At 40.9% G+C, this 14,436-nt stretch overlaps 1 protein-coding gene across 1 annotated transcript in view; it reads right to left on the bottom strand.

Annotated features, from left to right (window-relative positions):
- The window catches only part of LOC138045848 (nesprin-1-like), a 175,910-nt gene that overhangs the window by 77,601 nt on the left and 83,873 nt on the right, over nucleotides 1-14,436 (bottom strand). Inside the window, 16 exon segments of the mRNA XM_068892482.1 lie at nucleotides 418-750; nucleotides 1,164-1,304; nucleotides 1,857-2,048; nucleotides 2,606-2,944; nucleotides 3,313-3,642; nucleotides 4,425-4,757; nucleotides 5,238-5,411; nucleotides 5,780-5,890; nucleotides 5,990-6,109; nucleotides 6,563-6,781; nucleotides 7,168-7,506; nucleotides 8,120-8,452; nucleotides 9,478-9,524; nucleotides 9,527-9,806; nucleotides 11,866-12,195; nucleotides 13,741-13,896. Coding sequence (XP_068748583.1) covers nucleotides 418-750; nucleotides 1,164-1,304; nucleotides 1,857-2,048; nucleotides 2,606-2,944; nucleotides 3,313-3,642; nucleotides 4,425-4,757; nucleotides 5,238-5,411; nucleotides 5,780-5,890; nucleotides 5,990-6,109; nucleotides 6,563-6,781; nucleotides 7,168-7,506; nucleotides 8,120-8,452; nucleotides 9,478-9,524; nucleotides 9,527-9,806; nucleotides 11,866-12,195; nucleotides 13,741-13,896 — 3,777 coding nt within the window.

Raw genomic sequence — 14,436 nt, 5'->3', positions numbered from 1 at the left:
AATCTATTATCTTCCTCGCTGTATCAAAGTAGCTTCCTTCGTTCTGAGTAGACATCACAGAATCATCATTGTTCGTTCACAAGACGAGCTAAAGGGGCTTTGTGAAAGGAAGAGTATTGTGGGAACAAATGAATGCGTAAAGATCGCTCACAATCCCTTTCCACGCATTATTTTTTGGTTTATACAAAGGTTGATCGGGAAGGATTTGACGAAACGCTTTTTGAAAAGAAGAGAAAACCATTTCGCACTCCAGTCTTTACACGATTTTTCATATGGTAAAAATTGTAAATAAATCTTATCCTCCATACAAAAAAAGTGAAAAATCAGCTTGTACAGTTTTTCCTGTAAGTACATTCTAACCTACGCTACCATGCAGTGAAACAGGGATACAGAGCGCACCAAACAATCCGAACTGACCTCTTGATCATTTTTCTGTCTATTAACTTTGACAGGTTGCAAGGAAATAGGCTCCTGTCGGGCAAGAGTCCGCTCTGTCTCCACCACCCAGCGTATGATGTCAGCGAGGGAGGAGTCAAAATCTTGGGTTTGTACGAGCTTCATCTGTAACTGTCCTTCTCGGTCCACCACTGCCTCGTACAGGATCTCAAACGCTTGCTGAAGTGGATCTAGTTTAGTCGCTACCACAGAATCGACGGTCACCTCCTCTTCACACACTTCCAACAATCGTTGACCACGGTTTTCAGCCGACAAGAGTAGCGGCTTATTTCCTTCAAGTGCCAGATGCAAGTCCTGCAATTTGTTATGGTTTTATAAGTTCTTCCATATCATCAAGCAAGACATAGTTTCCCACCGCCCCACAGCAAGCGTCCGAAAAGTACACCAACAGAATTTGATGTTAAAACCAATCATTCATCAAGTAAAAGACAAAAGCGTTTATCATTCAACATACAAAGTTTTACATACTGTAAGAAAGCATGCAATTTGCAACATGTTAGGCCTTCAGGGCTTTGAAGCATCCTGTACTCGAGTTGTTCCGCAGAATGCAACAATGTCTGACACCCGCAGAAACCTAAAACTTATGTTACTCTTACTTCTCATGAAATGTGTTTAACCGAACAGCTTTTTGGGAAACACGTTTCAAAATTTCACAAAAGGTTTTTTGGCGAACGAGTCTCCGGTCATAATCAATAACATCAACTTGCCTCTGCTTCGATGAGCTGTTTCTTGATTTCCACTGGATCTGATGCGATTGGTTCAAACTTCTCAACTGCTCTCGCTACTGATGGCAGCCATGCTTCAAACTCAAGTACAGCGCCTTGGAACTCCTCTGCGTTGGTGATAACCTTCGGATCAAAATGACAATTGCGTCTTGATTAATTAATTTATTGTCCATTTAGATGCTAAACATTTCAAGTCTGCGATGCTTATAGCACGCTACCCTTTAACAGGTGATACTGAATACATCTACAAATTGAAGGGACATTCAAATCGACCTTAGCAGTTCCAAAATCCGGATTCACTTTGGTGTTTTAACGCTACAATTTTTTTTTCGTTTTGTTCTATCCGCGTGACTTTCTAAAATTTCTTTCACTGAGGATGAAAACAAAAATTAATGAGATGTGGTCGATTATAGTTTTTTCTCGGAGTCATCCTCAACTGCTCATTCGATTAAATTAGAAATAGCCTGTGTTTAATTAATGGAGCGTTTTGCACTCGCGTCACCAGCAGCCATATTGGATTACTAAGCAAAAGAAAGTATTCGCATAAAAATAAGAGTTCGATTCCCGGTTGATTAGTTTGGTACGCCATTATGGTCGCCTTTGTTTTGGATCACCAATATGGGCGCGGTGACGTCATGTAAACATGATCTATAGGTTTGAGTAAGATAAACTCACCATGTCAAGTTTGATCTGTTCTTGCTCCAGTTTATCAAGAATGTTCCTATAAGTAGCGTTTAGTTTAGCAAGTTGCTCTTGTATCGGAGCCGAGTTCACCAGCTGATCATCTACGTCATTCACCAGATTGTCTCCTGTCTTATTTAGATACATCAGCTCTTCTTTGGCATTCTCCAATACTGACAGGAGAGTCTGAAAATTAACGCAGCAATAAATCAGCCCCATACGACAAGAAATCAAAGGCTCACCTTGACATTCCCTCATAAGGTCAACTACAAAGAGACAGTTGACCAAAAGGTATCCACGTTTGATTCCGTCATTCGTTCCTTAAAATTCAGTCTCAAGTTCACTAAAGGGTACATAATACTATCCACCTGGCCTGAGAGTTTTAAATGCCGTACAACTTTGTCTATGCATTGGATAAGTCATTTTCCAGGGTATAAAATATGCTTCACGTTAATCTTTGACCAAGGTTTTGGAACACGCCTTTACTTAGATGTGCTTCGAGTTTGCGTAATTGCGTTCATGCGAGCAAATACGGAAGTCTTTGCAGAGAATGAAACTGTGAGATAGTGTTTTGTCCACCGTATAAAGTTAAGCGGCCATTGCTCAACGGGGCCCTGATGAATCAACGTCAAGCGTTTCAGCGCTATCAAAACCAATTGCGTTCTCTATTGGATGAATACTTATTTCTTTTAGGTGACGCAAATACGGGGAGGCAAAACCAAATATCTTCTTGTACCACAAACCTTCAATGTGTCCCTATTGGTCTTTGCTTTGTTCACGTCAACTCCAGGTGCACCCTGGGCAGCTAAAGCAGCTTCCGCGCGGGCCAGCAAACCCTTCAGTTTTTCGACAGCATCTTCGTACATCTTCATTTGTTTCTGAGTGCTGTCAATCACCTCTTTCTTGTGGTCTACAACAGACGTCATAACTTGCCACCGATTGGCTACCTCCTGGTTGAGCATTTTGAGTGGTTCCAAGCCGTCAGTGATATTTGCGGCAGTGCAGGCGTTGCTAAGAGCTGTTGCCGCCGACATGAAAAACTCATAAACCGGCTTGTGGTTGGTGATGTCTTCATGAAGAGCCTGTGAAGATGAAGCGAAGTACATTTACAAGCCATCACCTCGGGGCTTAGCTTTCCAGGACTAATTTACAATGCCGTTTGGGGCAATTTGGCCATACTTCTTATTATGCATTTTAAATATGCAGTTTAATATAATTTTATTTACTGATAGTTAAAAGGACAAAAAATAAACGTCATCCGCAATTATTAACAACTGTCGATGAAACTGTCAGTAGCACAAAGAGCGTACTTACAATGAGAAGCCAAAGACGGAATCGTTGTGCGACCAGAAATAAATAGCAAGTCGAACCAATATGTTCTTTCCATTGCATGGGAAAAAAAAAATCAACATTCCATTTTTGCCACCGTACCATCTATGGTAATACTTACTGTTAGGGCTTTTTGTTGATTACTCAAGCTAGTCGTGTCGCAGGGTACAGGGGCTAGGTTGATGACCTTCTGTTCAGTTTCTTTTAGCCACACACTGAGTACGCGGAAGGCATCGTCATAATTATGCGCTAAGGGAAACACACGCTCAATCACGACGTGTCTCTTGTCGCTTCTAACCCTTACGCCGTCCCACAATGAGCGTGTCGCCACTACACGGCTTTCAAAGACTTCTTTCTCAGGAGCGGCCTCGCTTTGGGACAGGAGACTCTCGGCGGCTGGAAACAGGTAGTCAGATATAGGACGAAGACGACCAACCTCGCGAATGACAACCTTAAAGAACAAAAATTACTGTTAGTTCTGTGCAAAAAAATCATTACAAATAAGAAATGTTCGAGAGAAAAACAATCGACTACCAAGCAACAAAAAACAAATAAAAAAAACAAAAAAAAAGAGCAACCGCAAACATCACAGTAACATTAGAAACACAAGTTATTCTTTGGCCAATCACAGCCGACACATAGAATCAAATTAGCCAATCACAGAGCACGGAAATATATGCGACCGGAGCTAAGGAAAGGAAAACGGGTCCTAATTAGCCACCATTAGTCTGGCGATTTTACCTCTGAAAGGAACTTACAAAGGTAATTCTGCCTCAGTCTGTATGCTTCAAAGGAATGCCCATCGAACTTGCAGGTTTCAAATCAGGAATTCAGGAATTCAACTCGGTACTCGGTACCATGCTCTGTAACTAGCAAACTTTGGCCAGTTGGGGGTTTTATAATGTCATTTTGCTAGAGTGCTTGAGTGTATTATTCCTTAAATGCACTTTCCATTATAAACAGTCTACATGTATTTCCATCTAAAATAAAGCGTGGCAACCAAATCAAGCAATGACCATGACACTGAACGCGGGAAAACGTGAGCGACCAAGTCAAAACTGCCTTTCTTCTATCCCTGATTGGTGAGATTTTGATGGCTTCGTCGATTCGTTCAAAAATTTTGGCGAGGTTTCTATGCTCACCAAAAGTTGTAACGATGCAAAACCAAAACCAAATTATCGCGATATTAACTTATTCGGCACTGCATGAAACACCGCTTTGACGCAGTCTTACCTCATGAGAAGTTCTTTGCTCTTTAATGACGATGAATTCAGCCGAAACGGGCTTTGCCCGGGTAAGTGACTTGTCCAGCTTTACTACCCTCTTGTCGAAATTGTCAAAAGTTTCAAACACACGCTGTTTCTCAGTCAGGGCAGTTTCTAATCTGCGGCGACGATCCATAAGCTTGACTGTCACTTCGTTAATAGTCGACTTTGCGCGCTTGATGTTCGAGTGAACTTCGTGGATGACCTCGGGATTCCCACCATTTTCCTTGATGATCCATTCTCCGGTTTCTTCCATGGTGTCGATTTTTCGTCTGTGAATGACGACCTCATCCTCAAGATTCTTAAAGGAAAAGAAACAAAGAATCATATCTCTCAGCTCTCAGATAGAAAATTTGAAATTTCGATAAAACATTTTCTAGCAAGTTTTTGATGTCGCTGTGTTACATAAACTTGTAAAACTCCTAGTGTTTGAATCTTGCGAGCAACTATTTCAAACTGCCAAGAAGATTTCGTTTTTCTGATTTTGACCCGGCAATTGAACCTTTGTGGCAGATGTACCTTCCGCTTGACTTCAACTAGTTTCCTTTCCCTCGCGGCTGATTACCACAGAAATATAATAAACATCTCACTAATCTCGTTATCTCGGCCCGTACTGTAAATTTACGGATCCTCGTTTTTTCCCGTTTGCAGTACGGACCTCGAACTCGATTAGTAAGAGGTATGTATTACTCCCATCCATTTTGCTTTTCTCGAAACTTGTCTGAACATCTGTGCCAAACAAGACACGTGCTGATTCTAAATTCCTCTATGAACAGCATACCTGAACATGTTGCAACTGATCCTGGACGTTCTCCAAGTCTGTAACAATAATCTCCACCGACACATAGCTCATGATGGCCATGACTTTCATTTCAATCTCATTTCCGGCTCCCTGGAATACCTCCACGGTTCGTATGTACTTTTCGAGTTTGACCTTTCTCTCTTTCAATCGAACCTACCCAAAACAGTAATTGAGTGTTTAGAAAACGTGAACAACTAGCTGTTACAATGGGCACCTTAACGTCAAGGTCATTAAAAATTTAAAACCGAGGTTTGGAGATGAGCTTTAAGTTTCGAGCTGAGCCTCAAGTTATATTGATCACCTATGTCAAAAAGAGTATCACATTCTTCAATCAAAATTCACTTAATTCAACACATTTTGTTAATATTCTGATCAGTTCTTTGTCACTATTTCGAAGGAATAAAGCATATCAGCAAATATAAAAAATACGATTTTTTTGCATGACAATAGTATATAAAGACATTTTGACCATTGTCACGCGAAAAAAAAAAAAAAAGACCCAAAACCTCTTTACTTCTAACCTGCATGACTTGGTTGTCTTTGACGATGGTTATGATGTATTCGTTATTCGTCACCTGCTTGGACAGTCTCAACAATTTGATTTCCGTCTTTTCTAACACGTCAATCATTTTCTGTTGGCATAGAAACAAAGGAACATGGTTCAAGATTCTTGGTTAGTTTTTGAGCGGAAATTTTATGTAACAAGAAAAGAACAATGTCGGTAAACATACGTTGACTTTGATGAGCTCCTCCTTAGCTTGTCCAATGTTGAACCCAACTTGGGGTTCTGTGGCCAGAATGCTTTCTGCTTCAGACATGACCTGTTGCATCGGCTGCATTGCTTCTTGTACCTACATGAAGCGAGCAAAACAAACTTTAAAAGAGCAAAATCGATTGGAGTTATTTGGAAGCTATCGTGATGGCTTGTACCCGAGTCAATCACCAAGGGGAGATCGTTTAAAGTTTACAGCGTCACTGTGTATGTGACAGTGTACAGAATCAATCCCAAGTGTTGATGTTTGATTTTGTTTTCCCAAAATAAACCACAAATAATCATGCACTTGGATATGGTTTCGTCGTGTAATTAACATTTAGAACTATCAGGGGCCGTCACATGATCTGAAATTGACAATGTGCAAATGACGCTACAGAGGTGGTGTATTCCTCTTGGCAAAAGTTAACGGAATAGCATGATGACTTGAAATTGCCTGCGGAGCACGTACCTACATAAAAGATACAACCATAGTGTGTTTAAACAACTTTGCTGCACCATGTGGCTTATACAAGTACCTGATACTACTTACCAGGGCTAACGTCTTGTTGGAATTTTTCAGGTCTTTTTCTTGGCTGAGAACTTTCGCAGTGAAGGCTTCCCAACGTCTCTTAATTTCCTCAGTTCCACTGCTTACCATGACGATATCATTACTGATCGACAGCTCGTGACACAAGCCAATCAGGGACTCTGATGAAGCAAGGAGATTCTGATACACAGGTTTGTGATTTTCCAGAGACTTGCTTAAGGCCTGAAAAGAGAAAAGCAAAATTATATTATTTCATTTACCTGTAAGGAAGGTATCTTTAAATATGATTGATCGAGTCCCAAAAGCGTTACCATTTAATGTCCAAAACAACAGTTCTCTTTTCTGTTTTCAACGAAATTCTGCATTGCAAAACAGTTTGTTACGTCTCTCAGTACCTACTTAGTTCGTCAAAAGACTGCTATTTGTCACTTTTTTACTGAGTATCAATCAAAGCGAACTTGGAGAAGAAAATTGACTGGTCTGCGGGTGAAGAGATCAAACTATCAATAGTAACCCGCCATGTTTGAAAGGAAAGCCAAGAAAAGAGCTTTTCTTCGAAGAACGAAAACGCAATAGGAAAATGTTAAGTACACAGTTTAGTTCTGTACCTTGAGCTGTTCTTGTTTTTCTGCCATTTCGGTTATATCGCTCACATCACCGAGTTCTGACAATAACCGGTCAAACTTGCTTTCGCTTTCGCTTAACCACGTGACCACTTGCTCGTGTACTTCCATGTAACCAGCAACACTGGGTACAAGTCTACCGAGGCTTTTCTGGCGCTCGTCAATTTGCGACTTGAGGTTTTTCCACCTAGTTCCCACTTCCTGCAATCTCGTCTGCAACTGCTGTCTGTCTGGAGCCGAGTCTGTTCGTATCAGTATGTCAGTGCCGCGCTGATTAATGTCATCATACATTGGAGCATGGTTGTCTACGTCTTCCTTGATTACCTGAAAATAAAACCGTTTTCTTTTCTTTTCTTTTTTTGTGCAGGCATAGTTATGTCTTAAGACTGTTGTATTTGACTTGGTGGTCTATAATATAATTAACATTGTTTGCAAGCACAAGGTTTGAAAACAAAGTTGCGCTATATAAAAAGTGGCATCTTAGACTAACATTTTATCGAGACTGGACTTATAATGATCGTTTAATACAAACTGGCCTCACACATATCGTACCCATAATTACTTGAGATGCACATTGGCCTTAGTCACAGATTTTGTCATAAACTGTGAACTGGATTTGAACCCTTGTGTCGATTTATATTCACTAGACCAAAGAAGAACAAGACAATGAGTGTCAACAGCTTGGTTGGGGTAGACATAGGGGGGGGGGGGGGGGGAGGGGCACCGGTACGAAGTGGTGAAGAAAGAGAGTCTTGAACAGGAGCATTACAATTTGCAATTTGTCTCGGATTGTGTGTAGTATCATGATGGCTAGCTGAACAACCAAATGAACCCTGCTCGATATCACTCAACGTAAGACTACTGAACCCAAAACCTAATTCGATTGGAGGAACTTGGAAGACGGACTTTGCTTCGGTACATGTGGTACAAATCTCACCTTAAGCCCCGCCCTCTGTTTCTTGATGACACTTGGTTTGATTGACAGTGAACCAAGCGTGTTGAAGTCTCTCTCTGCCTCGTACAGCCATCTCTCAAAGTCATCTAGAACCTCATCGAATCCTTGGCAGCGGTACAAGGCAGTCTGAACAATCGATATACGGTCCTTGATTTTGTCCTCAATACTGCGATATAGATCTGTGACTTTTTGGACTTTGGATTTGGTGGCGTCTACAAACTTTTCGTTGCCTTTGTTCTCCTTCATTAGCGCCACTCCACTAGACTGCAGAGAACCAAGTTTAGGTCTTCGTTGTGCCAAGGCAACTTTGGAAGCCTGTTTGATACAAACCCATACACCATGAATGTTCATTACAGCAACAATCGTTTCGACAACCTTTGAGGAACGTTTTTAAAACACGATAACATTTCAGGAGGTGGGCAGCCAATAAAAGCGTTTGGATCACATGTATACCTCTTGATCCGACAAGTTTAAATTTTGCCACAATAACTATCTCAATAGACCAATTTCGAATTCTCACGGCTGGACTGGATCTAGCATGAAATGGAGACTAATGCGGGCAAGTCTTTTCAAATGCAAATTAATTTGCCCGCATTAGCCTCCATTTCATGCTAGATCCAGTCCAACCGTTAGAATACGAAACTGGCCTATTGTATAACAACCATATATTTAAACAGATAGTACACTGATAAACATGCTATATCTTGTATTCAATTTACAAAACGGATATAACCCTCTCGAAAAATGAGCTTAGAATTTACAATTACTCGCCTTAGGTTCGCGATTGTAATGATTCATACAGATCTCCCGATCTCCCGATCCCTGGGGTGCAGTGGTGAGAGCACTCGCCTCCCACCAATGTGGCCCAGGTTCGATTCCTCGACTCGGCGTCATATGTGGGATGAGTTTGTTGGTTCTGTACTCTCCACCGAGAGGTTTTCTCCTGGTACTCCGGCTTCCCCTCTCCTCAAAAACCATCATTTGAATAGACCATATTCGTATTCTCAGTATTGGACTGGAACTAGCTTGCAGTGGAGGCTAATGCTGGGGAATATATTAAAAAGTATTTGCATTTGAAAAGGTTTCCCCGCATTAGCCTCCATTCCAAGCTAGTTCCAGTCCAATACTGAGAATACGAATATGGTCTATTGTTGTGTTAATTGTTAATTTCAGTTTACAGTGTCCCCAATTAGTGCTCCAGCGCTAAATCTACTAGACACTTTAAGTTCCATTCCTTTCTTTTCCTTTCCCATCCTGCAAATCGAAAACAACCATTTTTTTCCTTTGCCTAACGCATCCCCTTCCTCCATTCCTCTCTTCTCGGAGAATAAAGGTATTACCTGAAGCTCTGCCAGTTGTCTCTTTAACGTGTCACTATCATTTCGGGAGTCTCTTCTAAGATGACAGCTTCCACACCAGTCAAATCTATCTGAAACTCCTGCAATGCCGTTGTAAATTTATCGGCAGAGTTAACTTGAGCCTCGATCAGTTGTTCACGGTTGCGCAATTCCAGACAAATGCGTTCATAGCGTTCAGTCGTTGTTCGCTTATCGTAACGGGCCTCACTTGATATCCCACGATACATGTCGAGCTTGCCAGCAAGTTCCTCTCCAAGATCGTTCATTTCTTTTACGTCATGTGACCGTTTCTCGACCGCCTTCAAGACGCCCTGGAAAAGCAGAAAATGAACATTACATTAATTACATTTTACCTGCTTAAAGTCAAAACAGATCAAGCGTTCCTCTGACGAACGGATTTATAGTTGCGGTTACATGTGTTGTTACTTGGTTTCTCTTTTTATATTGTTTTAAATTTTTTTAAACATGGTATAAAACGTTCAGCAATTATACAAATACCCTAACCTAACCCTAACGCTAACCCTAATCCTAACCCTGACGGTTCTACCGTGTTTAGATAATTTTGTACAATAGATAACCCCTAAATGACAAAATACACCAAGTACATACCGTTACACGGGGCACTTTTACTGCGGTAAATGACCCTTTTACCACGAGAAACTGCATTTAGTGCGCGTGACCGACATTTCCCATGGTAAATTTCCCGTGGTAAATTTCCATGGATACGTCAAAAAGATCAGACCAAGCGCCCATGACACTTAACGTGGTAAGTTGGAAAGGTGTTTTGATGCCTGGTACAAGAGCCAATCACGATCGCTGATGAAGTTGTGAGATTTCCCGCCAATGAATTGCGTGATATTTCTCCTGGCACCGGAAGCGAGCAATAATCCAATCAAAATTCGAGTTTTGAACTGAAGCTTGATTTGAATTTTGCATCATTCATCTGACGAACAGATTATTGAAATGATTACTGAAATCAAATTTGCAATAATGACTCGGAACTCATTAATCCGCTCGTCGGAGGAGCGCTTGAGCTATTTTGACTGTAAAACGCATCAACTTTGTTTTAAGGAAAGGCGCAGGTATGGGAAGAAAAAGAAAAAAAAAAAAGAAAGAAAAACAACGTGTAAACGTTAAGGATAATTTAAAATCTGAAAGTACTAGTTCTACAATCGGGGGAAGAGAAACTTTATTTTTAAACGCAAGATGGCCACTTCCTACCGGAAGCTTCAACGCAAATTAGGACAAGACAGTTGTTTATTTTAACTAGAATTTTACAGAAACATGTCATGTTCCCGAGAAACCGTGATCAAGGACAGAGAGAGTGAGGTCCGACCTACACAATTTTCAATTCTCCTTGCAGCGAATAAATCATTTATTCGCTGCAAGGAGAATTGAAAATTGTATAAGAAACACCAATATTTAGATAATAGTGCTGATTCAACTAAAGCCTTATCTCTAAAAAGCATTCAGTTTTATCTTAACGACGGGCTTGACGAATTGTCATTCAAAAATCGGCGTAATTTATACCAAGGTCAATTGTCGAGTGCAAATCCGATCATTTGGAATGCAATATGGGCCTTTCAGACAATCAAACTTTGTGTGACTTGTATTCTCGATGGCCTGAATTCACACACTAACAGTCCTAAAGTATAGAGAGTAAAAGTCGTCTTTGTCCTCGATTAAGCTCGTTCGGGCGTCAACTATGTCCAGATCTTAGAAAAGCCAACAAATAAGTGAAATTTCAATCATAAGTTTCTGAAAACACAACGACGTATTTGGGACGATTTCAGAGCATAAATAAAGTGGAAAAGTGTGTTGAGGTGATAAACACCTTAAAGGAAGTAAAGGAATCGAACTTGAAAGATCCACAACGAAACTAAATTTAATACCTTTTTGCCTGTTTGAAAAATACCACAACTGTTGATGTAACGCTGAAAAAAAAAAACCTTTTGCAACCCAAAAAAAGCAAACCATGGCGATTTCTAATAAATACTCCGGCAGGAGTAATGATATGCTGTAGTATAATTCAAACAATGCATCGCCTAGCTTTTTGAGTTGATTGCAACCAATACAGCTGTATCTATAGCCAGGTGACAGTTGCAAAATAAGAGGGGCAATGATTGGTTTGCTGCCCAAAACCAAAAACATGACATTAAACTACAATTACAATTATTTTGACTTTGAGATAGAAGAGGCAGACACAATGGCAAATATAGGCCAGCTTATGTGAGCTGCTACACTACACACTGAGCAAAGAAGCCAACGAGAGACCCCTTCGTTTGTACTGTAACGGTGATGTTGCAAAGTGCACACCACCGCTGGAAACTTTCGCCTATGATATTGCAGTGATAAAACAAAGCAACATACCTTGATATTATGCAGCTCTTGTTTCGCAATGTCCACATCAGGTGACACGCTGGCACCGGATCCCAGCTCCGTCTCGGCCAAACTGATCACATCCTTTACATTCTGAGAATTGTCATGGTATTTTTGAGCCAGCGGAAGTATCTCGGCGAGCTGTGCATGCCTTTCGTCAGTTTTTGTCTTGAGCTCTTCCCACCTGGTCTTGACATCATCCAATTTAGCGCTAATTTCGTCTCTTTCGGGCCCAGGCCCCGATGACTCCAAGTATTCAGTGGCTTTCTGTACGACGTGGTTGTAGTTCACTTCATGCATAAGGACATCTCTCCTGTCCGCCTGTGGAAAGGTAAACGTCAAATGAAATTTAACGCGCTGCAAAGGAATACGTTAAGTGTTGTCTTATCAGATCGGATTAGTTTACCATAAAGTTGACCTGGAGTGACATTCAGCCACTGTATAGATGGTTTTTAATCACGTGATGAGACGGCCATTTTGGTGCACAAAACAATAGCAAATTATGCCTCGTGTTTTGCATTACAAGACTCAAATTCCCAAAAGACCTTTTACTGTATTGTTCTGTGCACCAACATGGCTGCTGTGACGTCAGGTGAAAACCGTCAATATGAACTCTTGTTGGACACAAAATATACTAAAACAATGGACGGCGTTGAAGGCGCGCTCTGATTGGCTACTCAGACTCCGCATCACCTCCGAGCAACTCACGCGGGATTTGGGCCCGAAAAAGTTGTCATCGTTGCGGGAATAAACGAGTTAAAATCATTTTTTTGTTTTATCTCACTGTTTCAGTATATCATAAAACAACTATTCACCTCGGAGTCGGTGACTAATGGTGGATATTTACCTCGCCGCGAATATCCACCACCAGCCACCTCCAATTCGGTGTCGGAATAGTTGTTATCTAAGGAGTAGTACACCACGGATTGGGTTTGGACGCAGATACTAAAACAGCTCCATGACATTGGCACAACGGGAACAATGAAACCTAATCCTAACACAACAGAGCCATGACTTTCACTGATCCAATAAAATTAGAGGTTGTGAACAGCTGCGTAGAATCGTGAAAATCATTTGCATTTTTCTGTGAATGTATAAGCGACCTATTAAGAAAACGCGTATGCAAAGAAACAAAATGACAAGTGGAAAACCCTGTGGTATAACACTGGAAAGGGTTGTATTACTGTTTGACACTACGAACCAAAATGTTCCGCAACTTCACACTCTTAAAGTCGTGCACAATGGGAAGGGTGGTGAAATAACAACGGATGTATGGCCGCATTCTATGGTTGTTGTATTTTGTACGTCATGTTACGAGAATCGGTAGTCCAATTGGGGCATTTAGCAAATTTAGCCGACCTCCATATGAGACGTTTATTGTTAAGGGAGGCCAGCTTAAATCTGTTTGACTAACTACGTAACTTGAAAAACCACTGCCTGTTGTCCTCGTTTTCTATTTTATATACCAAACCCCTAAAAAAACAGAAGCCTTATGCAAAATTAAACTAACTTCAGGAAAGTTCCAAAATCCAGATAACGCGGTTTCCAGTTGAAATTGAAAGGTAGTTTAATTTGATTTTCAAGTCACAGATTAACAGGTCTGCACAAACCAAATTTTATGCAATTCACTTATTCCACCAAAAACAAGAAATACACCGTCTGCATAACGTTTACAGATAATCATCTTAGATGGCAGAGAGCTGTCTTTGACTGGGTCCTGGCAATGGATTCTCACAACGTCATAAAGTGACGTTATCAAATCTCAGTCACCAAAAACAAAACTCGAAACCACGAACAGCTCTCATTCCAAAGTCATTTTCATACAACCACGATGATTATCCACATAATGCATTCTCTATAGCATACCGTGTGGGCGATTTCCTCTTCCTTCAGAAACAAAAGTTCTGCTTTCAGAGGTGGATGGCGAGCGGCAACCTCCTCAGCACGTGACAGCCATGTGATAAAATGGGTGATAGCATCCTGAACTGGGCGATGATCAACTGGAAGAGCGTATACTTTCTCCTGCAAAAAGAGGTAAGGAGATGATTTGAGAACAGCTTTAAGAGGAAAAACAAGAGCCAGCGAGAAAAACCTAGAGCTGAGACGATCAAACAATAGGCGCTCTTAACAATACGTTTTGCCATGCTCCCAACACCTGGACACTCTTTCCAGGGATGGCAACTACAGTAATCTGAAGCCCGTGGACCACTTTTATGAATGGAGGCCAATTTAACATTCTTTTGCTCTTCTCTTGAATTTTGACAATCGCAGCAAACCCAGAAAGGCATACTAGCATTTGAACAAGGGAACATTTTAATTGCCGTCCATTTATAAAAAAATGGGTAACTGTGGAAAAGAATATCAAAAATTCCTTGTCATAGGCTCCTTCTAGAAGTTTGCATCCAATCGAATAAGTCCATTACCAAGTACACTTCAGAGTGTTCCTCAAAGCGTGTTCAACAGTGAAATTGGGATGGTAATAAGTTTCACTTTTCATATGGATGAAGCCGATTCTTATTTGAAAGACTTCACTCGTGAGACGATCTGTTCAAAGGAGACTGA

Source organism: Montipora capricornis, chromosome 4, assembly GCF_036669925.1.
Source record: "Montipora capricornis isolate CH-2021 chromosome 4, ASM3666992v2, whole genome shotgun sequence".
In the NCBI taxonomy this organism is placed as follows: Eukaryota; Metazoa; Cnidaria; class Anthozoa; order Scleractinia; family Acroporidae; genus Montipora; species Montipora capricornis.
This window is presented reverse-complemented; position numbering and strand designations above follow the sequence as displayed.